This window comes from Heterodontus francisci, chromosome 16, assembly GCF_036365525.1.
Source record: "Heterodontus francisci isolate sHetFra1 chromosome 16, sHetFra1.hap1, whole genome shotgun sequence".
Taxonomy (NCBI): domain Eukaryota; kingdom Metazoa; phylum Chordata; class Chondrichthyes; order Heterodontiformes; family Heterodontidae; genus Heterodontus; species Heterodontus francisci.
The window spans coordinates 26,853,295-26,879,278 of NC_090386.1; the positions used below are offsets into that span (position 1 = coordinate 26,853,295).

The 25,984-nt window shown below is 41.8% G+C and overlaps 1 protein-coding gene across 1 annotated transcript in view; it reads left to right on the top strand.

The window, feature by feature from the left end:
• pigt (phosphatidylinositol glycan anchor biosynthesis, class T) overlaps positions 1–25,984 on the top strand; it is a 46,407-nt gene that overhangs the window by 12,284 nt on the left and 8,139 nt on the right. The window contains exons 6-10 of the mRNA XM_068048048.1: positions 4,014–4,101; positions 5,504–5,601; positions 6,188–6,356; positions 13,162–13,362; positions 17,488–17,653. Of these exons, the coding sequence (XP_067904149.1) occupies positions 4,014–4,101; positions 5,504–5,601; positions 6,188–6,356; positions 13,162–13,362; positions 17,488–17,653 (722 nt within the window). The remainder of the gene's footprint in view (positions 1–4,013; positions 4,102–5,503; positions 5,602–6,187; positions 6,357–13,161; positions 13,363–17,487; positions 17,654–25,984) is intronic.

A 25,984-nucleotide genomic window follows, 5' to 3' on the forward strand; every position in this document is an offset into this window, starting at 1 on the left:
CTAGTTCTTGACCCTTACACTAAGGGAAACAGTTTATCTTCCCTGTCTAGATCCCTCATGCTTTTAAACACCTTTTATCAAATCTCTTCTCAAATTTCTCATCTTTAAAGGAGACCAACCCCAGCTTCTCCAATATATCCAAGTAACTGAAGTCCCTCATCCCTGGAGCCATTTTTGTAAGTCTTTTCTGCACTGCCTCTAAATCCTTCATAATCTCCCTAAAGTGTGGTTTCCCAAAATTGAACACAATACTTCAGTTGAGGCCGAACCAGTGTTTCATAAAGGTTCACCACAACTTCCTTGCTTTTGTACTTTATGCCTCGGTTCATAAAGTTCAAGATCACTTATGCCTTTTTAACCACTTTTTCAAACTGTCTGCCACCTTCAACGATTTGTGCGCATGTATCCCCAGGTCGCTCTGTTCCTACAGCCACTTTAGAATTGTACCCTGTTAGGGACTGTTAACTTTTTAAAAAAGAGAAAGCCAAATTCCCAGTTATTTCTGAAAAAAGTTATGCAACAAGATTTCACGTTTTAAACAAAAACTTCTCTCTACAAGAATTAGAAAAAGCAAAACACTGCAACTTGAGACATTTATATTTTGAACTTAAATATTTTACAAAATACTGATGTTTAACTTGTACTTCCACCCCAAAACTTTCCCCATACATTACAACAGGGTTGTCCAACCTATTTGCACAGATGCCACATTTCAATTTTTGTCTAACATAGGCAGCCAATGAGACAATTTCAGAAAGATTAAGACATTAAAAATGTCTTACTGTTAATCAAAACAACAAATGATGTACATTTTTGTGATGAAGCTTTAAATGAGAAGATTAATTTATTGACTCTCATGACTATGTTGGACACTAATTTAGTGAGATACCTGGCATTTTTTTGCTTACACAAGTAGTCAGTTTGCCTGCACACTTGCAGCGATGTGAAGTATTGCAGAAAAATGGCCATCTCAGAAGTGATCTTGACCTCTCTCCCTGCTGTGGCTGCAGCTCACTCCCTCCTGGCCTCGCGCACCCACCCCTGGCCCTGTGCTAGCACCCTTCTGCCCCGCACGCTCCCTTGCTGCCGCCTGTTAGTTTGTACACAATATTGAATTATTTTGAAATGTTGTTTGAGCACATTAATCTTATTAATCCACTTATTTTAAAAGACAGAAGGGCATCTGTTAACCATGTATCAGTTGTTTGATTATATGCAGGTTGTGTGTTAAGTTGTTTTTTTTTTAAAAAAGAGATACAGCACTGAAACAGGCCCTTCAGCCCACCAAGTCTGTGCTGACCATCATCCACCCATTTATACTAATCCCACATTAATCCCATATTCCTACCACATCCCCACCTTCCTTCAATTCCCCTACTACCTACTTATACTAGGGGCAATTTACAAAGGCCAATTTACCTATCAACCTGCAAGTCTTTGGCTGTGGGAGGAAACCGGAGTACCCAGCAAAAACCTACCTGATCACGGAGAACTTGCAAACTCTGCACAGGCAGTACCCAGAATCGAACCCAGGTCACTGGAGCTGTGAGGCTGCGGTGCTAACCACTGCGCCACCCTTATTTGAGCACTTATAATCTGACACTTACTGAAGGGGTTGAATGAGGAGCTACATGTTTGTAATCCTTTTACTCTGCACAATAAATGTGAAACTGAGTAAAGATAGGCACCAGCATTGTGTTTCCATAACCAGCTTTCTAGTGTTTAGCAAGCTGCTAGTCTCATACTTAGGAACAAGAGTAGGCCATTCAGCCCATCAAGCCTGCACCACCATTCAGTACAATCATGGCTGATCATCCACTTCAGTGCCTTTTTCCTACACTATCCCCATATCCCTTTATGTCATTGGTATTTAGAAATCTGTCAATTTCTGCTTGAAACATACTCAATGACTGAGCTTCCACAGCTGTCTTGGGGAAAGTATCCCAAAGATTCACAACCCTCTGAGTAATGAAATTTCTCCTCATTTCGGTCCTAAGTGGCTTCACCCTTATTTTGAAATAGTGTCCCCTGGTTCTAGACTCTCCAGCCAGGGGAAAGATCTTAGCTGCATCTACCCTGTCTATCCCTTGAAGTATTTTGTAGGTTTCAATGAGATCACCTCTCATTCTTCGAAACTCTAGTGAATGCAGGCCCAGTTTCCCAATCTCTCTTCATAGCACAGTTCCGCCATCCCGGGAATAAGTCTGGTGAACCTTTGTTGCACTCCCTCTAAGGCAATAATATCCTTCCTCAGGCAAGGGGACCAAAATTGCACACAGTACTCCAGGTGCGGTCTAACCAAGGTTCTATACCCTGTCTTTGCCTCGGATTTCCTTTTTCACTTCCCCTCTGAACTTTCTACATTCTCTCTTGTATTTTCAGTCTGACATCTGTCATACGCACCCTGTTTTATGTTTCATTTTACTCATTCTTGTCATCCAGGGAGCTCTGGCTTTGGTTGCCCTACCTTTCCCCGTCATGGGAATGTATCTCGACTGTACCAGAACCACCATCTCATTCAAGACGGCCCACTGTTCTGCTACTGTTTTGCCTGCCAATCTTTGATTCCAATTTACTTGGGACAGTCCTGTTCTCAGCCCACTGAAATTGGTCCTCCTCCAATTAAGTATTTTTAATCTAGATTGCTCCTTTTCTTTTTCTATTGCTAATGTAAACCTTGCAATACCATGATCAACTGTTCCCTGAATGTTCCCCTGCTGACACTTAATCCACCTGACCCACCTCAATCCCCAGGACCAAATCCAGCAATGTCGTCTTCCTCATCGGGTCCAAAACATACTGATGTAGAAAATTCTCCTGAACACTTCAGAAACTCTTCCCCCTCTCTGCTTTTAACACTTTCTATCCCCATCTATATTAGGATAATTCCCCATAATCACTACTGTACAATGTTTGCACCTCTCTAATTTCTGCATAAGTCTCTTCCTCTATATCTTTCCCACTATTTGGTGGCCAATAGAATACACCCAGTGGTGTAATGATGTCTCTATGGTTTCCTAGCTCTAAACAAAATAGATTCTGTCCTTGACCCCTCCAGGACATCATCTCTCTCCAGAACTGTAAAAGTCATCTTAATGCTGCCACCCATCCTCCTTTCTTTGCTTCGCTGTTCTTCCTGAACACCTTATATCTAGAAATATTTAGTACCTAGTCCTGCCCTTTTGAGACAGGCCACATCATATTCCTATATGGTTATTTGCACCTGCAGCTCACCAAAAACGTATTTACCACGCTCTGTCCATTTCCATACGTGCACTGTAAAACTAACCTAGGTGTTATTGCATGCCCTCTTAGTCTGATCTCACCTAATACCTTACTATTTCTTAATCTAATGCTTACACTAGAACTATCCAAAACTATTCCAATATAATAAAAGCTAAATACTGGAAATCTGAAATAAAAACAAGAAATGCTGGAAATACTCAGCAGGTCTGGCAGCATCTGTGGAGAGAGAAGCAGAATTAACATTTCAGTCAGTGACCCTGCATCAGAATGCCAAAACCATTTCACACTGCCCTGCTTTCTCCCACTGGCCCTATGTCTTCCTCTGCTTCAAATATTTATCTAATTTTCCCTCAAAAAAAATATCGCGGGCCTGTATTCTGAATGCCACTGCTGTAGGTGATTGATAACAGGTGGAATTGCATTTAGACTTGAAGATACTCAATATTATGTGACTGGTACTAAAGTAATGCCAGATTGTGTGTGGAACAGTCCAGCCCGTTATTTTTAAAAACTACATACACAGGAGTGTGCAGATTTGCATAAATACAAGGGATTGTCTCCTCTTCCGATATTCCACATTGCCATGAATTTATCTAGCTTTATGAGGCTACAAACATCAATAATGTCTTCTTGATTAGCTAATAATTCATGAAATGCAACTCGACGACTGTGATCTGTTCAAGCTTTTGTAATGGCGGTCATTTGTCACATGTTACATTTTTGCATTCTTACTATACAGAATGTATTTTTTTTGCTGTCTTGTCTAGGATCAGCTGTGTACCAGTCCCTCCTGGGAGCTGATACAGAGCCTGTCAGTCGTGTTTGACCTCTATGCCTCTGGCTCTGGAAAAAAAGGTAGGTATATTAGAAATGAAATTAAAATGCTGGGATCAGACATTCAGCATCTGAAGATAAAGGGCAGGTTAACATTTTGGATGTGGACTTTTCATCAAAGGGTTAAAGAAAGCAACTGCATTTATATAGTGCCTTTCACCAGCTCAGGATTCCCAAAATTCTTTCCAGCTAGTTAGTACTTTTGAAGTGTAGTCACTGTTCGTAATGTAGGAATGAGATGACCAGAATTTTTTTTTCTTGTGACATTGAAGGAAGAATTTTTTAAAAATAAAAATAGTGCCATGAAATCTTAAGCCCACCTAAGAGGGTGAGGAAGGGGGTCCTCCATCTCATGTCCCATCTGAAAAACATGCAGTGTTCCCTCAGCACTGAATTGTTCGAGCCTGACTTATGTGCTCAAGTCTCTGGAGTGCAGCTTGAGCCCACAGCATTCTGACTCGGACAGAGTGCTACCCACTGAGCCATAACTTGTCAGGTTATGCATCTGAAATGTTAATCAGCATCGGTTTTCAGAAAGGATGTTAAGTTGCTGTGCATTTCCAGTTTTTGTTTTGGGTTTGCTTATAAATAGCTTGCCTTTTATTTCCTTGGCTTAATAGAGGCATAGAGTACAAAAGCAAAGTAGTTACACTAAACCTTTATATAACTACTGGTGGCAACGCCTACAGCTGTGGAGGAGGCCCTTAGCTCTTTGTCCATAAACCTCACTGTCTCTCTACCTTTGTTCCTTTAAGATACTTTTAAACCACCACCTCTGACCAAGCTTTTGGTCAGCTGTCCTAATATCTCTGACTTGGTATCAGATATTGTCCCATGATGCTTTGAGACATTTTATTACATTAAAGGCTCTACATAAATGTAGGTGGTTGTTGTGCTTTCAGTCATCTAGGCCCCAAACTCTGAAGTTCCCTTCCTAAATCTCTCCATCTTCCTCTCCTCCTTTAAGACTGTTCTTATAACCCATCTCTTTCACCAAGCTTTTGGCCACACATCCTAATGATTCTTCCTTTGGCTCAGTGTCTTGTTTTGTCTGATTATACCTCTGAAGTGCTTTGGGCTGTTATTCTGCATTAAAAGGTGCAACATAAATAAATGTTGATTGATTGGAATAATACTGTGCACAGAAGAAACTCCATTTATAATCTTCCCAGTTTTTTTTTTAAACAGTCACCCATATTGAGCAATCAGCTATTTCAGGTTTGCCATCTAGTGTTTTGACTAAGAACAAACAAATCACACTCACCATATAACTGAGCTCAGATATGAGTCAAATAGAGTAGAAGCAGTGCAGTTCTCATTCCTATATGTGTGTGTACAGGGAGTACTGGTATGTAAAAATTGCTGTGGTCATATGTCATTTGGTACTGCATCCTTACTCTGCTGCATTGCTGGTATTTTACAGAATGGTCACTGTTTAAGATGTTTTCACGGACATTGACAGAGGTGTGCCCTCTAGCATCACAAAGTACAATTTATGTGGACATCACAGACAAAGATAAGGTACCGAACTGATTCAGATTATGTTTTAATCCCTTCATGATGTCTACCCAAACAGCTGGTGTGTGGGGCTTTGGTTCACGAGGTACCAGCAGCTCAAATGGCCGCCTTTTGAGAGTTTAGACCTTGAGTGTTGGCAACTTTAAGTGGGAGGTGGCTGGAGTCATAGACAAGTCCTGTCTTGGCAGTGCTTGACCCATAGAGTTTACAATTTCTAGCAGAGATCATTAGGAACTGATATTTCCAACCATTCCTAGTCAAGGAATGCTGAAGCCACCACCATGGCAGAGATCAGCCAAATGATCTCCAGGGCTGTTGGGGCCATATGCATCCCCTGGGCTATGTGTATCCTGGAAGGGGAGGAATGGTAAGTTGGAGAGTAGAGTCATGCCTACATGGTCTCTGTTGCCTTGTGATAGTATGTTAGTGGTATCATTGGTTACAGACTAGTAATAGGCCCTGATCCCACCCTTTCAGCTCCGGCCGTTGATGAATATAGGGTATAGAAGAGAGTTTACTTTGAATAGTTTCGCTGTGAAAGAGGCAACACAACTGTAAAGAAAAAAAATTCTTTTGTACAACTTTCTAGATTAATGACACCCAAGAGCTTATGCCACCAGCACCCATGTGGCTCAACACAACAGTGCATGGGCAGTGGAGATCCTATGCTGTGTACAACCTCCTGAACCCTCAGCTGTACAGCAAGTCATCACACTCCTTAAACATCGCATTAAAATGGAAACTGTCCAAACAATTTGGTAAGTACAGGAACTGTAGTTTCGCATTTACAGTCAGTACAGGAACTTCTGACTGCAATGTGAGGGCAAGCCTCTGATCCATGCACAGTCAGGATGGGTGCTTTTAAGAGTCTATATAGAATCTTTGCAACCATTTGCTCTGATGCCTGACCAAAAAAAAAAAAGAGGGAATATAGGAACAGGAATAGGCAATTTAGCCCCTTGAGCTTGTTCCACCATTCAATGAGATCATTGTTGATCTGCGACCTGACTCCAAATACCCATCTTTGCTTCATGTCCTGTAATGCATTTCGAACAAAAATTTAATTGGTCTCAGTTTTATAATTAACAATTGATCCATCATCAATTGCCTTTTGAGGAAGAGTTCCAAACTTCTACCATTCTTTACATGAATATTTTCCTAATGTCACTCCCAAGGTCTAGCTCTAACTTTGAGTATGCCCCCTAGTCCTAGAATCTTCAACTAACAAATAGTTTCTCCCAATCTACTTAATATGTTCCCCTTAACATCTTGAACACTTCAATCAAATCACCTCTTAACTTTCTAAAGTCCGGGGAATGCAACTCTAGCTTTATCAAATCTATTGTTGCTTAACCTTTTGAGCTGAGGTATCATTCTAGTAAATCTACATTGCACTCTGGCCTAGGCCAATCTATCTTTTCTAAGGTGTGGTGCCCAGAACTGCAGTACTTCAGGTATGGTCTAGCCAGGGCTTTGTATAGCTGAAGCATGACTATCTCTTTTGAGAGGCCCCCGCTAACACTATTAATGAAGTTAAGTGCTGTGGTCTCTGACTGTACACACAATACAGGAACCCGACTGTACAGGAATCTTGGTCTTATTCTATACAGAAACTACAGTAGCCTGAAACTGACTATGCAGTTGGAATCTTAAAATTAATTTATACAATAACTGCAGAAACTCGGATCTGACTAAATACAAGTACAGGAAAACTGGACTGATCATAAACTCTGACTCTACATATGCTAAGTAGAAGACCTTAGTTTATCTATATATGAAGTACATAAATTTTATGTACTGATAAGTGCAGGTAACTGACTATACAGTGTGTTCTGATCGCTAGACCACTAGTTCTGAGCTAACATAAAATCAGCCAAGGTTCTTGAGCACTGTACACCTTTGCTCACAGGACAAATCCAGTATTCTAGTGAAGGCAAGTTGGGCTGAGCTGTGAATTCCCTCTGGTTAAATAATCTGCCAATATTCACTGTCTAGCCTTTACATAAGACATGGCAACTTACATGAAGTACAAGAGGATGAATGCACCCGTAGAAGCTGTTAAACTCCAGAAAGCTTGTTATGGTAGGATAATGCTGGAACCTATCTTTACTCAGTTTCACATTTATTGTGCAGAGAGTAAAAGGATTACAAACATGTAGCTGTTCACTCAAACCCTCCACCAGTCTCAGTAAGTGTCTGCTTATAAGTGCTCAAGTAAGACTTCAATTAACACCCCCCACCTGCATGTAATCAAACAATTGATACAATTAGATTACCTTTCTTTTATAATACAAAATGGATTACTATGCTCAAACAACATTTCAAAAATTCCATATTGGGTACCAAGTATTATATTGTAACATGCCCCTACTCTAGCACCCCTAACAATTTCTTTGCTACACAAAAAGAAATGCTAGTACAGATAGCGGATGACATTTTTTATTCATTTATGGGATGTGGGCATTGCTGGCTAGGCCAGCATTTATTGCCCATCCTTAATTGTCCTTGAACGGAGTGGCTTGCTAGGCCATTTCAGAGGGCATTTTAAGAGTTAACCACATTGCTCTGGGTCTGGAGTCATGTGTAGGCGAGACTAGGTAAAGACAGCAGATTTCCTTCCCTAAAAGGACATTAATGAACCAGATGGGTTTTTACAACAATCGACAATGGTTTCATGGTCATAGTTAGACTAGCTTTTTAATTAAATGGGTAGATGCAGTTGAGAGATTTCCTTTCTCTCCAGCATTTGTTTCAATCCAGCAAGGTCAATATGCAGTCTTTTCTCACTCACTTTTTGTAGAGTGTACATTGTCCCACAAAGAACAAATATTCACATAACATTCAATGGGTATCCTATCTTCAGTATGTCCCTTGTTCAGAATGTCACCCAAAATATTTGACAAATAGAACCCTATATCCACTGCCTCCACAGGACCCAGTGTTTCCACAGCTAAAATGTTTTTAATGACCGGTTTTATTTTCTTACCTTCCCACGCTGCAGGACATTTCCCATTTTCACCCATCAGAAATATTGTGAAGCCAGCTGCACTCGAATACCCATCAGGAAGATTAGCATGTGAAGCATCACTAAAAATTATTAGCGTCATGTTCTTTGGGCTACCCAAGGATGGGAACTTCAGTACACCTTTCTCCAGATTGTTTTTTTTAATGTTTTATTTACCCTGAAGACATGCTCAATGTTTGGATGTTTCTTCATCGTGCTTAACTCCAGCACATCAGAACTAGCATCAGGCTAGTCTGAGAGCCAACCAGTTTAATTGACCCACCAGGCTTTGCAATTGCTCAGTCTCCGCTTTAGCTAGATCAGCTTTGTGATGACCTAACACGATTAACCAGGATGGGAGTAACACACTCTAAATAGGGTTGTTGATTTGAAGTTATTCCAGACTTACTCTGCTAAATATCTAAACCTGTATATTTAAAGGCTTCACAAGCCTGACTCCCAATCTTACATTCTGCCCAAATAAAATTTCTCAAAATCTGCAGTACCACCCAATAAGGAATCAACGTGCTTCATGAAGATGTCTCTAAGTTGCCCTCTCTGATATCAATAAAACATTGCAGGATCTGCTTTTAGTTGAACACAACCAATTTTCAACAAAACAGACCTCACCGAGAAATACCCCACCCTGGAAGCCATTAAGGCCATAGACGCATTTGTTCAGTTTCCATAGTTTTCCTTCTGCATCTGCTGCCTCTTTAGGTGGTTTCAGATACTTTTCAGAGAGATGTGCATCACCCTGCAGAAATGCAGCCTTAAGTCAGTGGATCTACACTCCCATGAATATGTGGCTAAAAGAATTTATGTTTACTTTTCCAGCTGTAGGAGACACCATTCGAACATCGGTATCACCCAGTCACTCTTCAAAACCCCTTGCAACTAGCCTTGCTTTAGCCTCAAGTTCCATTGGGATGGACTTTCAGTGCAAATCCATTTATGTAACAAGGCTGGCTGCCCCCAATCTGGGTACCTCAATAAACTCCAAACTCTCACCAACTCTCTAATTCCTTATGTTTTGCTTCTCATTAGTTTATCCTTAAATTTATTGGCAGCCATTAAAACTTCACGGTCATGGGGACTTTGGCTTCTAGTTCTATTCCAAGACTTCTCTCTACCCCTCATTTCATTGTGGAATCTGCTCAAACTACTGCCACTTGGATGTCTTTCAGAACTACTGCTAGAAGATCTCCCTTGCACGTTATCGGAGGCTGTTTCTCCAGTATGTAATCGCTTCCTTACGCAAGAGAGTCACTTCCACGTAAGCTATTAGAACTTGCACTGTGCTTTCTTACCCTCCACTCTTTCACCCAATTCTGCCAGTCCATGGACCTTGCTTCTTGGCAATCAGCTTGAACAAATATTTAAACTTGCCTGTAGATTTTCCTGCACATCCGCAATTGTTGCATCCCTCCATCTATTAGACCCCTCTGGAATATATGTCACCCAAGTACCTACTCGGGGCAATTACCCTTTGGATGCGATAGCTCTTTCCTGAGTGTCGTGATCGCTGACATTACTATCAAATCCTTGATCTACCTCATTCTGTTCCTCAAGACCTTATCACAAACCACAAGTATTTGAGATGCAAGGTGCCTCGTTTCCCTCTATCAACTGCTCAGATGCTGAGATTTTGTAATCAACCCTGATCAATCGTGAGGAATGAACCTTAATGGTTTGATTTCCGTGCTTGAAAACTACCATCACGATCGATTACCTGACTAGGGCCCTAGCATCCTCTATGGCCCTCTCTTTTATAATACACCAAATCTCCTAAATTAAATTCTGCCTCAGATGACCTTATTATGTCTCAGAGCTCTCCAAATTTTCTCAGAGACCTCAGCCTCGATGAAAGCCTGTCTCCCTGCATGTAAAGCAGTCAAATATGCAAGAAAGAAAAAAGGAACTAATCGTACCTTCTGGAGCAGGAGGACTGTCGCACAGTATAGAAGGCAATTTGGGATTCCTCCCATAGACCAATTGATAAGGAGTATATCCTGCAACTGTCTGGTGAATTCTTCACATAACCGTCCATGCCAGGGCAGTTGTCAACTTTCAGTTTGGCTGGTCAGCTAAGATTTTGTGCAGTATTTCATCAACCACTGCGTGATTCCTTTCACAGAGCTCATTGCTGAAAGGACTTTCAGCTGCAGTATTCATAACCATAATGTTCATGTTTTCACATGTCTCTGAACTAGTCCTTGGCAAATTCCCCTCCATTATCACTCAGAAACCTAGCTGGTCCCCCAAGTCCAGTCCCTATCCATTTCTTGATAATTTTGTCTATAATCACCCTTTTGTCCCTACTATTTATTATAGAAAGACTAAATCTAGTTGCCAGGTCTATAAAATGTTGTTTTTGTCCCATACCTTTAAATCCATGGCAACTACCTAGTTAGTCACATCACAATGGAAGGCTTACAATAGGACATGGTGTCCGATACTTTTTACAGATTTCACACTTTCATGAATCTTTTCTATTATCCTTGTCCACTCTTCATCAATCACACCTGCATCCTTTAGCAGGGATTTTAATCTCTGACAAGGAGGGTGAGAAAATTTGTCTGTGTAACTTTAAGACAATTTACTTTTTTATCTCTGATTCTTAACACCTGATGCAATTAATACCATTTTAACACTGACTAAAAACATCAGATTTTGTTAAGGGTATACAATAATGCCTGACTGGGCAAGTACTATCCTCTACAGCACAGTTGAACAAATCCATTCTAACACATTCATCACAGGACTGAAACTCCTTATAACTAGTATAATTTGTTCAGATTCATCAGTATCATCATCATCTGCCTCAGAATTCTCTGAGGTATTTTATTTCGAGGACTCTGCCCCTCCGCTTAGCGCAGTTCATTGCATAATGATACTTCGAGTCACATCTGAAGCATCTATTAACTGTTCCTTGGGCATTCCGGAGATTCATTCACCTACGATTGCTGTTCCAATTCTGTTTTCCACTGTAATAGTCAGACCTGCCTAAAGGTGCTTGCATTCTCATTCCTCCCATCTTTAACTCTTCCATTGTACTTATGCTTGCTTCCAGCATCTGTACCATTTCAAAATCTAGTAAATGTTGAGTCCTCCATTCTTTGTCACTGCAGAATATCCTGTTCTACCAGGGCTGCAGGAAGTGACTGTTTCCCCAGGAATTTATTTAAGGCAACAGACATTTGATTCAACAGGGAGTCTTTGTCCAAGAACCAAACCCCAGTTAGAACCAGGAGCCTGTCCATATACAACATCCTAGCACAATCTAGCAATTTAAAAGCTAGCACTGAAGCAGGGATCTCCAAATTGAATTTTCTCTATCTTTTATACAGTCTGTTAAAGTCCATGATATATTCCTCCATTGAATAACCATCTGTTTTCCAAAAGCTGTCAAAGTCTGACCATGCCTCATACACATTCAATAGATCATTTTTCTTGTAAATTTCATCCAAGAATTCTAACAGCAGATCCAACCCATCATCAGTATCCAACTGACTAGCATCCAGTTCAGAAAATACTTTACTTCAGATTTTACTTTTGGTAGGTAGTGGCAACACCAAGGCCATACCTTGTTTCCTTTTTGGTAAAAATGTAACCTGTGTCCAAATGTCCACTTCATTCTTCCACTGGTCATCTGGTTCAGACTCAACATCAAAGGCTAATCATACCTTGACAACTTGCAATTGCTTTCTGCCATACTTTCCACAATGGCCCATGAGATTTTAGTTTTCTATGTAAAAAAAAAAAAAAAATCCTAGTTTCCAACCTTAAGCTGTAGGCAACAATCCTGTGCTACCATGTTAAACTCCAGAAAGCTTGTTTTGAAAGGATAGGGCTGGAACCTATCTTTACTCAGTTTCACATTTGTTGTGTAGAATAAAAGGATTACAAACATGTAACTCCTCAAAACCCTTCACCAGTTTTAGTAAGTGTCTGCTTATAAATGCTCAAGTAAGACCCCAATTAACACTCTCCACCTGCATATAATCAAACAATTGATACACAATTAACAGAAGCATGCCCTAGCAAGGGATCAACAGCAAAATGAGAAAAGGGATAAAACTGAAGCGGAAGCTGTTTATCAAGAGGGCTTTTGTAACGTGTGGAATATGTGATTTTACAGCATTGTGGTGTCAAAATATGTTTTCACCACCAACAATAGATAACCCAGAATGGTGGGATGCAAACTCAACTCTATTCTGCTCATTTCTCAATTTCACCGCATTTGTTGTGGTGCGGTAGGAAGGAGATACCTTTCTACTGGAGAGAGATGGAAAGATCAGACAGAGATTCATGCACTAACTGTTGGACTGGTTGCCACAGCGTGCATTATATTGGAATGGGGCCATTTGAAATGATTAAAGAACAAGGTGAATTCAGCATGCTATGACTTACTACTGCAGTATGAGAAGATTATATTCAATTTAAGTCATATGTACTAGCAACATAAACAAGGGCTTTGATATTTTTGGTTGTTCGAAACATTTATAAGATCTCTCTATTATGCAATGTTTTCTTCATTATTTCTGATTTCTGTGCAGCGGTACCTGAAGTGCCTGTCTTCTACGCAGAGAGATACGTGAGTGGCTTTGGTCTTCAGACAGGCAAAATCAACACTCTGATCTACAATAATCACCCATACCGGGCATTTCCAGTTCTGTTGATGGAGGTTGTGCCCTGGTACCTTCGGCTGTATGTCCACACACTCGCTATCACCACCAAGGGCAAAGACAACAAACCCAGTAAGAGCTGCCTGCCTCTTCTCTCCACCTCTCCTTTACTCTTCCCTGACATCTTTCTTCCTCTCCCCTCTCCCCTCTTCTCAACTACAACAGTGGTCCAGGCTCCAAATTCGCAAGGGTTGAATTGACAAGGTAACATGGATATAGTTATTTCATATTACGCGACCTACGGTACAGGATTCTCTGTCATATCAAAACACATTAAAATGTGGCATATATTCTAATGAAGATAAATAAGTGAAGCAACGGGTTAGAAAGATGTCATTAGTAATACCCTTATCATTGATTTTTTAAAAAGCATGCTGCCAAGATTGGGGAGGGCCACTGGCAGTAGTGGATGGGAAGACGGAAGTGTCTGCTGTTTTGGTTGTGGAGCCTGGGATGAAGAGACACCAGCAGTCAGTGAAGAGAGTGCTGATGGGGAAGAGACCTATAAAAAAAAAATGAGTGGAACCTGATTCATGGAAGGGCAACAAAGCTGGTAGTGAGCTGTGAAGGAAGACTGAGATGGCTAGATCTGTACATGTTGGGGAAAAGATGATTAGTTATAGTGATGATATCCTCATTTTAAAATGATAGCAGCTCTTGAGTCCTCAAGTGCAGCCTCATTTATCTAATTTGCCCAATTGCATAAGTGATCTAAAGCTTTTGACAAATCTTTTCACATTCTTTTTGTCTCTGCTGCAGGCCTGACCCCAGCATATAATAAATTGAAAGCAAAATAAAAGCATACCTGTCATGATTCCAAAATAAAGTACGCAACTTGTTCATTCTCCAGAAGCACTTGTCTCTTTCAGATGCTGACAGGTCTGGCGTCTGCTGAGTTTTAATTTAAGATTCCTGTCAGTTGCAAATTTTCTTTTAAGTAGTTTAGCTATTCATAAGCTCCAAGAATGCACAAGATTGCAGACTTTGCAAATATCAGCAGCTGTTGTAAAACCCCGTGGAGCCGTTTACCTGGGAACTTCCTTCCTTGGCCTTTATTGCAAGGGGATTGAAATACAGAATAAAGAAGTCTTGCTACAATTGTACGGGTTTTGGTGAGACCACATTTGGAGTACTATGTGCAGATTTGGTCTCCACATTTAAGAAAGGATATACTTGCATTGGAGGCAATACAGCGAAGGTTCACTAAATTGGTCCCTGGGATGAGGATATCTTCCTATGATGAGAGGTTGAGTAAATTGGGTCTGTACTTTCTGGAGTTTGGAAGAATAAGAGGCGATCTCACTGAAGCATACAAGATTCTGAAGAGGTTGGATAGAGTAGACACTGAAATTGTTGCTGCTGGTCTGGGAATCTAAAACATGAGGGCACAGTCTCAGGATAAGGGGCCAATCATTTGGCATAGAGATGAGGAGAAATTACTTCACTCAAAGGGTTGTGAATGTTTGGAATTCTCTACTCCAGAGGGTTATGGATGCTCCATCATTGAATACATTTAAGGCTGGGATAAACAGATTTTTGGTGTCTCAATCAAGGGCTAAGACGAGTGAGCGGGAAAGTTGAGTTGAATCCTAAGATCAGCCACGATCGTATTGAATAGCGGAGCAGGCTCGATGGGCCAAATGGTCCACTCCTATTTCTTGTGTTCCTATATTGGAGTATGAAAATCCCCACTTAATTGGAAGTGCTGGAATCTGTGCTCCAGCTGAAGTGTTCAGAAGAGAATTTGAGGGATTCTGCTCATTCACTCGGGGCCTAGTACGAAGGCAAGAAGTAGATGAAAGTGGTCTGAGTGGGGTCAGAGCTGGCTGGGGTGGATACCTGTTTCTCATTCCAACCTTATGTGTTCCGAGTTGTTATTTGTAACACCTAGAGATGGTGCTGCGGAACCAGGAGAGATTGTAGTTCCTGCGGCCCCGCAAACAGCCACTCAATGGTACTGTAGTTCAGATATACACTACAACTATTATTAGAGATGGGAAAAAGAGCATTTAGCCCATCAAAACTAATTCTGCAAGTACATTAACTCTCCCATTATGGCATCTAATTTTATTTGATTTGCACTCAAAAGTTCTACTATTGTTCCCCTGCCTGGTAGAACATTCTCACCCTTTGTGGTTTATCCTGATATTTATTGTAAAATTATTATTCACTAATTTCTAGTTACATTCTCTGGTCCTCCCTTCCTGACTTGCTTTGAAGGAACGATATGGGCTTACCTTATCTATGCCATGTAATACTTTACAATATGTCCCTTAGGCTCTTGGCTCTAGATAGCTGCAGGGGGTGGTGATCCCATGCACTTGCTGCCGTTGTCCTCTGTGATAGAGGTTACAGGATTGGGAAGTGATGTCTAAGAAGCCTTGGCGAATTGCTGCAGTGCATCTTGCAGATGGTATGCACTGCAGTCACGGTGTGTTGGTGGTGCAGGGAGTGAATGTCTAAGGTGATAAATGGGCTGTCAGTCAAACGAGTTGCTTTGCCCTGTATGATGTTGAGCTTCTCGAGTGTTGTTGCACCTTCACCCATCCAAGCAAGTGGAGGGTTTTCCGTCACACTCCTGACTTTTGCCTTGTAGGTGGTGGATAGGCTTTGGGGAGTTAAGAGTTGAGCTGCTCGCTGCAGTATACCCAACCTCTGACCTGCTCTTGTAGCCACAGCTAGTATCTAAGTTACCAGAAACATTAGAGGGCCAAGCACCTTGTGGGTCTGTACTCAGTGCTCCTCTTTGTTTCTACCACAGCCAGTCTGTTTCTATATCACTCATGAGAATTTTTTTTGCTTTCTGTATTTTCCACTATTCTTGTTCATTCCCATGTTCTATTGTAGATTCCTTGTCAGTTCAATCAAAAGTCTTCCGTGTGGAGCTTTTTCAAAAGCTTTCTGAAAATGAGAAAATATATCAAAATGAGTGCTACTATCTACCAATTCTAACATCCTCAAAGAAGTCAGGAAGAGTCTTCAGGCAGGATCTTTCCCTTTAAGGCCATGCTGCCTGTTTCTTATTAAGCTATTACAATGTAAGTACTCCTCCAGCCCATCCCTTAGAATAGATGCGGTTATTTTACCTGATGTATGATAATCTCATAGGCCTGTAGATGGTCAAGCCAGTCTGGTCTCCCTTTTTAAATATCTGTACTACATTTACTTGTTTGCTCCCAATCCTGTGAAGCACAGCACTGCTTAATGATTTTTTAAAAATATTTTTTCATTTGGATATGGGCACTTCTGGCAAGGCCAGCATTTATTGCCCTTGAGAAAATGATGGGTTGTCTTCTTGAAAAGCTGCAGTCAGTTTGGTATAGGTGCTGCCACAGTGCTGTTGGAGTTTCAAGATTTTGACCCAGCAGTAATGAAGGAATGCCAATATATTTCCAAGTCAGGATGGTGTGTGGCTTGGAGGGGAGCTTGCAGATGGTGATATTCCCATGCACCTGCTGCCCTTGACTTATGTATTGGAGGTCATGAGTTCAGGAGATACTGTTGAAGAAATCTTGGCAAATTACTGCAGTGTATCTTGTAGATGGTGCACACTGCGGGCACTGTGTGCCGGTCATGGAGGGAAAGAATGTTTAAGGATGGGGTGCCGATCAAGCAGGCTGTTTTATCCTGGATGTTTCTTGAGTCTTTTTGGAGCTGCATTCATCCAAGTAAGTGAATGGTATTCCATCACACTCCTGACCTTGTAGATGTTAGAAAGGCTTTGCGGAGTTGGGAGGTGAATTATTTGCCGTAGAATACCCAGCTTTTGACCTACTGTAGCCATAGTATTTATATGGTTGGTCCAGTTATGTTTCTGGTCAATGGTGACTCCCAGGATATTGATGCCGATCCTCTGATCCCCAGGATTGCCCTATGACTGTAGCCAATGTTCCATAAGTTTCCTCCCTAAACTTCCTTTGCCTCACAAGTATGTACAATCTACCAATGGGATTTTAGTCCTAGTTCCTTTAATCAATCAAGTACCTCTGCCTCACTGACTGCAACATCCTCTAGGTTGCAGGGTATGCAGCATAAATTGGACACTTATGAATGCTTAAAAAAATTATTCATGGGACATTACAGTGTCACCAGTTGCTATCCTATTTACATTACAGCATCATTGTTTTCACAGTAAACATTGTTACAGGTATTTGGCAGCATCTGACAGTTCCTTGTACCATGTGTGTTTGGTGACAGGTTATATCCATTACCAGCCGGCCAAAGACCGAGAGTGCCCCCATCTACTGGAAATGCTGATTCAGCTGCCTGCCAAATCTGTCACTAAGATTGGCATCGAGTTCGAGAGAGCACTGTTGAAGTGGACTGAGTACCCGCCCGATCCCAACCATGGCTTCTACGTTGGGTAAGGAGGTGTAAGTGCAGTGGAGCCTGGGTATTGAGCTCAGTTTTCATGGAGGACATGGCTTCAAGTAGTATTTTAGGAACAAAAGAAGGAAAAGAAACAAGAGGGGGAAAATGAAATGCAGATTCTAAGAGCTATGCTGTTCAATGTGGGGAAGTGTGAGGTCATTCTCTTGTGATTAGAAAGAGACAAATCCAAATGTTGTCTTAATGGTGAGATTACGAGCTGCAGAGGACTGAGGGATTTTGGTATCCATGTACACAAATCACTAAAAGCAGGTACACAAAAGGCTAATGGGATGTTGGCTTTTGTCTCAAGGTGTTTGAAATACGAGTGAGGAAGTGATGTTTCATTTGTACACAGCCCTGCCTGGTCAGACCTTATCTGGATGCTTCAGTGGTACAGAGCCCTGGTCAGATACCATTTGGGATGCTTCAATTAGTTGTACAGAACCTTGGTCAGACCCCACCTGGAATACTGCATTCAGCTTTGTGAATCAGGAAAGGTATATTGGCCTCCCAACCTCAGGAAAGATATGTTGGCCTCAATGTGGGTGTAGTGCAGATTTCCCAGACTGATGCTGGGCTTTCTGAGATTAAAATAAGATGACAGATTATGTAAACTTGGTTTGTATTCCCTGAGCTGAAAAGGTTGAGGTAGATCTAATCGATCCCTTTAAAATAATAACAGTATTCAGAATCACACAGTTCTTATAGCACAGAAGGAGGCCATTGGGCCCATCTGTCTGCGCTGACTCTCTGAAAGAGCAATTTGCCCAGTGCCACTCCCGCATATGGTAGATACAGGTAAACTGTTTCCTCTTGGGGAAAGCCAGAACAAGGGAGCATAACCTTAATTAGAGCTCAGCCATTTGATGAAATTAGGAAATACTTTTTCAAACAAAGAACAGTGGAAATCTGGAAATTTCTCCTAAAAGTCTGTGGATGCTGGGGCATCAAATTAAATTTTAAAAACTGAGTTCAGTGGATTTTTGTTGCTTCAGGGTATCGTGGGATATGGAGCAAAGGCTTTTTCGAGCCATGGTCTTATTGAATGGTGGAACAGGTTCGAGGGGTTGAATGGTCTACTCTTGTTTCTATGTTCCTAAAGAGTTAAAGTGAGAAAGGGTGCTGTAAAATTTGTGTGAAGGAGTGAAGTGTTAAATACCAGGACAACCCAAGAGTTATGTTGCTAATTGAAGGGCAGTTTATTTTTGTACTGCATTTGCAAATGTTAAATGCAGAGAATTTGTGATTAAAGTTATTAGATGTGGAAATGTTATATTAAATTACCTTATGATCTTGAACAGGCTTCTGAGTGGCTTTGGGAGAGTCCAAGAATAGATGGTTATCTAGTGTCTCGGTTAGCAAAAGGAGCAAGCTTGAAACAAAATAAGTGGAGTATGAACTCCCTCCTCAGAAAATGGCATTTAATACTTCTATGTGGGAGAAGAGGACAGAAAATATTGCATTATGGCTTCATTATCTTGAAAGTCCATTACAGAATAGAATGCCTGTTGGGTACTTTATTTAGCAACTTGCAATCTCCTGTTGTGTTGCTGACTGCTAGTTTCTGATCTGGGATATGCTTGTGATATTCAGATCCTAATCTTGTCTGTGCCTTTAAGGCTACAGCACTAACTAGGCATAAACAGGTAGTTGTAGCTTTGCATAAACTTCTAATGTCTGTCAGAGAATAGTTGTGATTATCTGTAAATTTCAGGCGACAGTTAGATTTTTTTTAAAACTTGGCTATGCACCTAAAGTCTGTTGCCTGATGTGTGACAGATGCAAAACTTTTTTTTAATGTTTATAAACTAGCATATCTCCCATGTGTTCCTCAAGGTGAGTTGGAGAATACACTGTATTTTTATAATTGGCATATTATGCCACATAATACATAATGTGCTCTTAGGACCACTGATTGTTCTGGCTGCTTTCCTTGCTATGAATTTATGCATTCCCTGACTCTTCAATTCTAATTTGCTGCTGTTTTAGTTTGAACCAGTCACTGAAGTATGTCGAATGAAGTGTGACAGGAAATCAATGTGATGCTTACAGGAAATGCGAGCGGCACACGATTTTTAATATAGTATAGATATCGATAAGTATGTGTGTTTGCAGCTCAAAAGATGTTTGTAGATTGTTTTATTTTAATCTGGTATTAATGCCTCAACAGCCACTAAAATTCGATTCAGACTCATAAAAGAACCATCTGGAAATGGGTGGATGTTTTGATGACTAATATTCTGATCAGACTGTATATCTTACATTGTACAACATTGTTACTCAATTAGTTTGACACTCACTTTAAAATCACTGATAGTGTTGCACCAATTGAATAGGATGCTGTAGCAGCTCCCTAACGTGGCATGTTTGCCTTTCTGACAGCTTCAGATCTCAACTTTGTGAGACTTGTTGTAAAATACTCTGTTCTTGCTGAGAGGGCATGAGAGTACTCCGACTGGTCCAGTTGTGACTGATTATCCCAGGAGCTCTTGATTAATGGATCTGTGTTAATACTGTACAAGTCTTGTACCAGACGATGTTCACTTGCACTTCCTGCCCGAGCAGAGGTCGACTGGGGTCATAAGCAACGCTCCCTCTACGCTGCACAGCCACGCAGCAATTGGGAATGTGCTGTGGAGGAGACAAACAGGCTGTGCACAAAGTGTTCCCTTTAAGGTGCATGCATGCGAGGCCGCACACAGCGAAGAGAAATTTAGAGGGAGCATTGATCAGGAGCATTCTTGTCATATTTAGTTGCCTGTTTAGTGGCCTGTCCCTTTTATGGCTACTGTTCACATTCCTACTATGGGAAAGTGACAGGTGAATGCGAGTAACTGGCTGTTTATAAATGCAGAGGGTAATTGCGACTGCTTGTAAACGTCTAGCTCTGGGTTTGAAAAACTGTTTGATCTATCTATATAATATATTAGAAGTTTTGCACCTAATACACACTTCCATTTTTCACACTTCTAGTTGTCACACTTTGCTGATTGTCTTAAAATAAAACTGCCAATCAAAACTGAAGGGGTAGGGAATGTATAAATCAGAAGTGATGAAAACAGCTGGAAAACTGTACATGAGACACCACGAAGTACATAGGTTATTCAGGATTATTTCCCTATCAATAAAAAAAAATCACTTAAAATGCTTTTTTTAAAAAAAGAATTTAACCTTTCTACTCACTAACTGAAAGTTTGATGTCCAAGATAAGGCTTAAAACATTATATAAATGACTTATTTCACAGTAACATGATTAAATATTAAACATGTTCAATTGTCTTTTGTTTGGCTGATTGACAGGAAAGAGAGAGTAGTGATAAACGGTTGTTTTTCCAACTGGAGGAAGGTATATAGTGGGGTTCCCCAGGGATCTGTATTGGGACTGCTTTTCTTGATCTATATGACTAAACATGGATGTATGGGCACAATTTCAAAATTTGCAGACAAATTGGTGAAATGGGCATACAAGTGATAGATGAAATTTAATGCAGAGAAATGAGAAGTGATAGATTTTGATCAAACCTAGAATTAGGTGTGCAGGGTACAATTTCAAAATTTTGGATGAGACAAAACTTTGAATTATTGTGAACTATGAGGAGTTCAGAGATAGACTTCAAGAGCACATGGACAGGCTGGTGGAATGGGCGAACGTGTGGCAGATGAAATTCAGTGCAGAGAAGTGTGAAGTGATGCATTTTGGGAGGAATAACGAGAAGAGGCAAAATAAAATGAATATAATTATAAAGGAGGTGCAGGAGCAGAGGGACCTGGGGGTATATGTGCACAAATCATTGAAAGTGGCAGGGTACGTTGAGAAGTGGTTAGTAAGGACTTAGGAGAGCTAGAAGGGGACATGAAAAAGTCTTGGCGGGTAGGATTAAGGAAAATCCCAAGGCGTTCTACACTTATGTGAGGAACAAGAGGATGGCCAGAGTGAGGGTAGGGCTGATCAGGGATAGTGGAGGGAACTTGTGCCTGGAGTCGGAGGAGGTAGGGGAGGTCCTAAATGAATACTTTGCTTCAGTATTCACTAGTGAGAGGGACCTTGTCGTTTGTGAGGACAGCGTGAAACAGGCTGATATGCTCGAACAGGTTGATGTTAAGAGGGAGGATGTGCTGGAAATTTTGAAAGACATGAGGACAGATAAGTCCCCGGGGCCAGACGGGATATACCCAAGGATATTACGGGAAGCGAGGGAAGAGATTGCCGCGCCTTTGGCGATGATCTTTGCGTCCTCACTGTCCACTGGAGTAGTACCAGATGAATGGAGGGTGGCAAATGTTATTCCCTTGTTCAAGAAAGGGAATAGGGATAACCCTGGGAATTATAGACCAGTGAGTCTTACGTAGGTAGTGGGCAAATTATTGGAGAGGATTCTGAGAGACAGGATTTATGATTATTTGGAAAAGCATAGTTTGATTAGAGACAGTCAGCATGGCTTTGTGAGGGGCAGGTCATGCCTCACAAGCCTTATTGAATTCTTTGAAGATGTGACAAAACACGTTGATGAAGGAAGAGCAGTGGATGTGGTGTATATGGATTTTAGCAAGGCGTTTGATAAGGTTCCCCATGGTAGGCTCATTCAGAAAGTAAGGAGGCATGAGATACAGGGAAAGTTGGCTGTCTGGATACAGCATTGGCTGGCCCATAGAAGACAGAGGGTGGTAGTAGATGGAAAGTATTCAGCCTGGAGCTCGGTGACCAGTGGTGTTCCGCAGGGATCTGTTCTGGGACCTCTGCTCTTTGTGATTTTTATAAATGACTTGGATGAGGAAGTGGAAGGCTGGGTTAGCAAGTTTGCCAATGACACGAAGGTTGCTGGAGTTGTGGATAGTGTGGAAGGCTGTTGTAGGTTGCAACGGGACATTGACAGGATGCAGAGCTGGGCTGAAGTGGCAGATGGAGTTCAACCTGGAAAAGTGTGAAGTGATTCATTTTGGAAGGTCGAATTTGAATGCAGAATACAGGCTTAAAGACAGGATTCTTGGTAGTGTGGAGGAACAGAGGGATCTTGGGGTCCATGTCCATAGATCGCTCAAAGTTGCCACCCAAGTTGATAGGGTTGTTAAGAAAGCGTATGGTGTGTTGGTTTTCATTAACAGGGGGATTGAGTTTAAGAGCCGCGAGGTTATGCTGCAGCTCTATAAAGCCCTGAGTAGACCACACTTGGAATATTGTGTTCAGTTCTGGTCGCCTCATTATAGGAAGGATGTGGAAGCTTTAGAGAGGGTGCAGAGGAGATTTACCAGGATGCTGCCTGGACTGGAGGGCATGTCTTACGAAGAAAGGTTGAGGGTGCTCGGGCTTTTCTCATTGGAGCGAAGAAGGATGAGAGGTGACTTGATAGAGGGGTACAAGATGATGAGAGGCATAGATAGAGTGGATAGCCAGAGACTTTTTCCCAGGGTGGAAAGGGCTATCACCAGGGGGCATAATTTTAAGGTGATTGGAGGAAGGTTTCGGGGAGATGTCAGAGGTAGGTTCTTTACACAGAGAGTGGTGGGTGCGTGGAATGCACTGCCAGCGGTGGTAGTAGAAGCAGATACATTAGGGACATTTAAGCGACTCTTGGATAAGCACATGGATGATAGTAGTATGAAGGGTATGTAGGTAGTTTGATCCTAGAGTAGGTTAAAGGTTCGGCACAACATCATGGGCCGAAGGGCCTGTACTGTGCTGTGCTGTACTGTTCTATGTTCTAAGACATATGGTATCCTAGGATTTATAAATAGAGGCTCAGAATGCAAAAGCAAGGAAGTTATGGTGAACCTTTTATAAAACACTGGTTCGACCTCAACTGGAGTATTGTGTACAATTCTGGGCACCACAACTTAGGAAGGATGTGAAGGCTTTAGAGGGGGTGTAGCAAAGATTTGCAAGAATAATTCCAGGGATGAGGGACTTCAGTAATGTGGATAGATTAGAGGAGCTGGGGCTGTTATTCTTAGAGAATGGAAGGTTGAGAGACGATTTGACAGAGGTGTTCAAAGGCATGAGGTATCCAGGTGGAGTAGAGAGGGAGAAACTGTTTCCCTTTGGCAGAAGGGTTGAGAACCAGAGGATACCAATTTAAGGTGATTGGCAAAAGAACCAAAGGTGACTTGAGGAAAAACATTTTTACACAGTGAGTGGTTGGGATCTATAATGCACTGCCTGAGAATGTGGTGGAGGCAGATTCAATCATGGTTTTCAAAATGATATTGGGTAAGTATCTGAAGAAAGAATATTTGTTGACCTATGGGGAAAAGACGGGGGAGTGGGACTAGCTGAGTTGCTTTTGCAGAGGACCGGCATGGACATGGTGGGCCAAAATGCCTCCTGTGCTGTAACCATTCTGTTGTAATTGTTTTTGCTTAAAGGTCTTAGCATCTCTGAAAGTCTTGTGCTAGACTTGATATTTTGGTGGAGTTTTGACTTCAGATAGTGCATTGTGCACAAGTTTCCAGGGTGCTTCAGTAGCATTTATTTAGCGTGACTGCGCAAATGTGCCTCCTCAGTTTCCAGCATTCTTGATTTAGTTGTTTTTCAAAATTATTTGAAGAAAAACTTTTGCATAGGTTTCAAAACCTTAATTTTAGGTAAAGTTTATATTGCATATTTTAAGGCCGTGTACTAGTGCATGCACGTGGGGCAGTGCGGGGTCTTTGTGTGAGAGGAAAGAAGGCCCCATTTTAAACACAAGACTATGCAATACACACCTCTTGAAGATTTGTTTGTTTGAATAGCCTTAATTATTTTTCAGTGAAATGTCAAATCATGTCTTTGTGCATAGCAATATTTGTTTACATTTTTCTAACTATTTGAATATAAATTGGATGATGAACTTGAATAGTCTTTCAAGTAAACTTTTAAATAAAAGCTGTTGGGCACAAAATTCAGATCCATGGTGCCATTGGTGACAGTGGATGAAGGCCCTCCTAATGGGGCACACTACACCTCCAGCCACTTCTGGTGTGGCCCATGTGGCGCCCCATGCTGGGAAGGGTGCTCACGCGGGCGTTCCCTGCGTGCACCGAGGCATCTGAACTGGTGCTGTCACGATGTCACTCAGCCCCATCAGCTGATGTGACACTGAATTTCCAAACTTGAACCACGCAGGTCCGTTAGATGTATTTGCTGTCACAAAGACAAGCATTCAGCTACGAAAAGGGCTCAGCATTAGCATGACCTAAAAGGCCAGGCACCCAGTTTGCAGGTAAGGTAATTTGGAATGACTTCTGCTATAGCAAAGTCTTGAAGTTCTCTGGAATATTTTGGAAGTATTATGGTGAGTTCCTGGATTTGACAGCAGTGTTGTTGCATCCTCACAGGGAGCACAGAGGATTTGGTGGCCTGTCCACACATTGGCTGTGATGGGTATGGGGACTGCAGTTACAATGTCTCTGGGTCTACAACACAGTAGGGAGGTGGAGCAGAGGCTGCGGAGAGGGCAAGCCCTGCACAATACCCTCTGCCAGCTTGGAGCTAGACTCCTTCATGCTCCTTAACAGTGATAGGAGGCTGCCTGTAAGACCAGCCAATGCACCCAGCATCTCAGTGTGCACGCCCATCTGCACTCTGCTGTATGCCACCCCATCAAGGTCCTCATCTGATTCCCTGGTAGCAGAACTCGTCTGCAGCCTTACCGTCTGGTGAACTGGTGCACAAACTATCTTTCTCCCTAGTGTGGCTGCAGCCCATGTGCAGATCCTAACTCTGTACTTGATCTGTAAGGTATGTGCAGTACCAGTAACTGAGCTGATGACTGCATGTGTCAGATCAAGTGATTGGGCCTCTTCATCAGTGCTGTGGTGGTGTCCTCTCTCTTCCTCCTGGGAGCATGGTAGCTGGGCAGGTGGTAGTTCTTGGGCGTCTGAAAGCAGGAAATCAGAAAGGGGTAGGTTAGAAAACAAGAACTCCAGAGTCACACCATCAGCAGCTTCCTCAGCATGTCAGATAGCAGGTTAGGGTGAAGTGAGAGTTGAGAATGGGCATAAGGCTGGAACATACCATCATCCTCAGTGTTCTCGGCGACGCTGGACGCCATGGGCTCCATTGTCGCCAGCCCCATGATGCGTAGAACCATGTCCTCCATAGAGTTCAGCAGGTGCAGGTGTCCTTGTGCCCCACTGGTTTTGTTCTGCTCCATTCTACCGTGTGCCATCTTGTACTACAAGAGAGAGGGAAGAATGCCCATGATTGTATAGCACTGTGCTTGGGTGATGAGTTTGCCACAACTGAAGGTTTGTGGAGGTTGAGTCTGCCACAGCTGAAGGTCTGTGGAAGTAGCGGGAGCTGGCTATGAGGTTTGTATCATTGAAATGTGTTTGAGGGTGAGGTGGA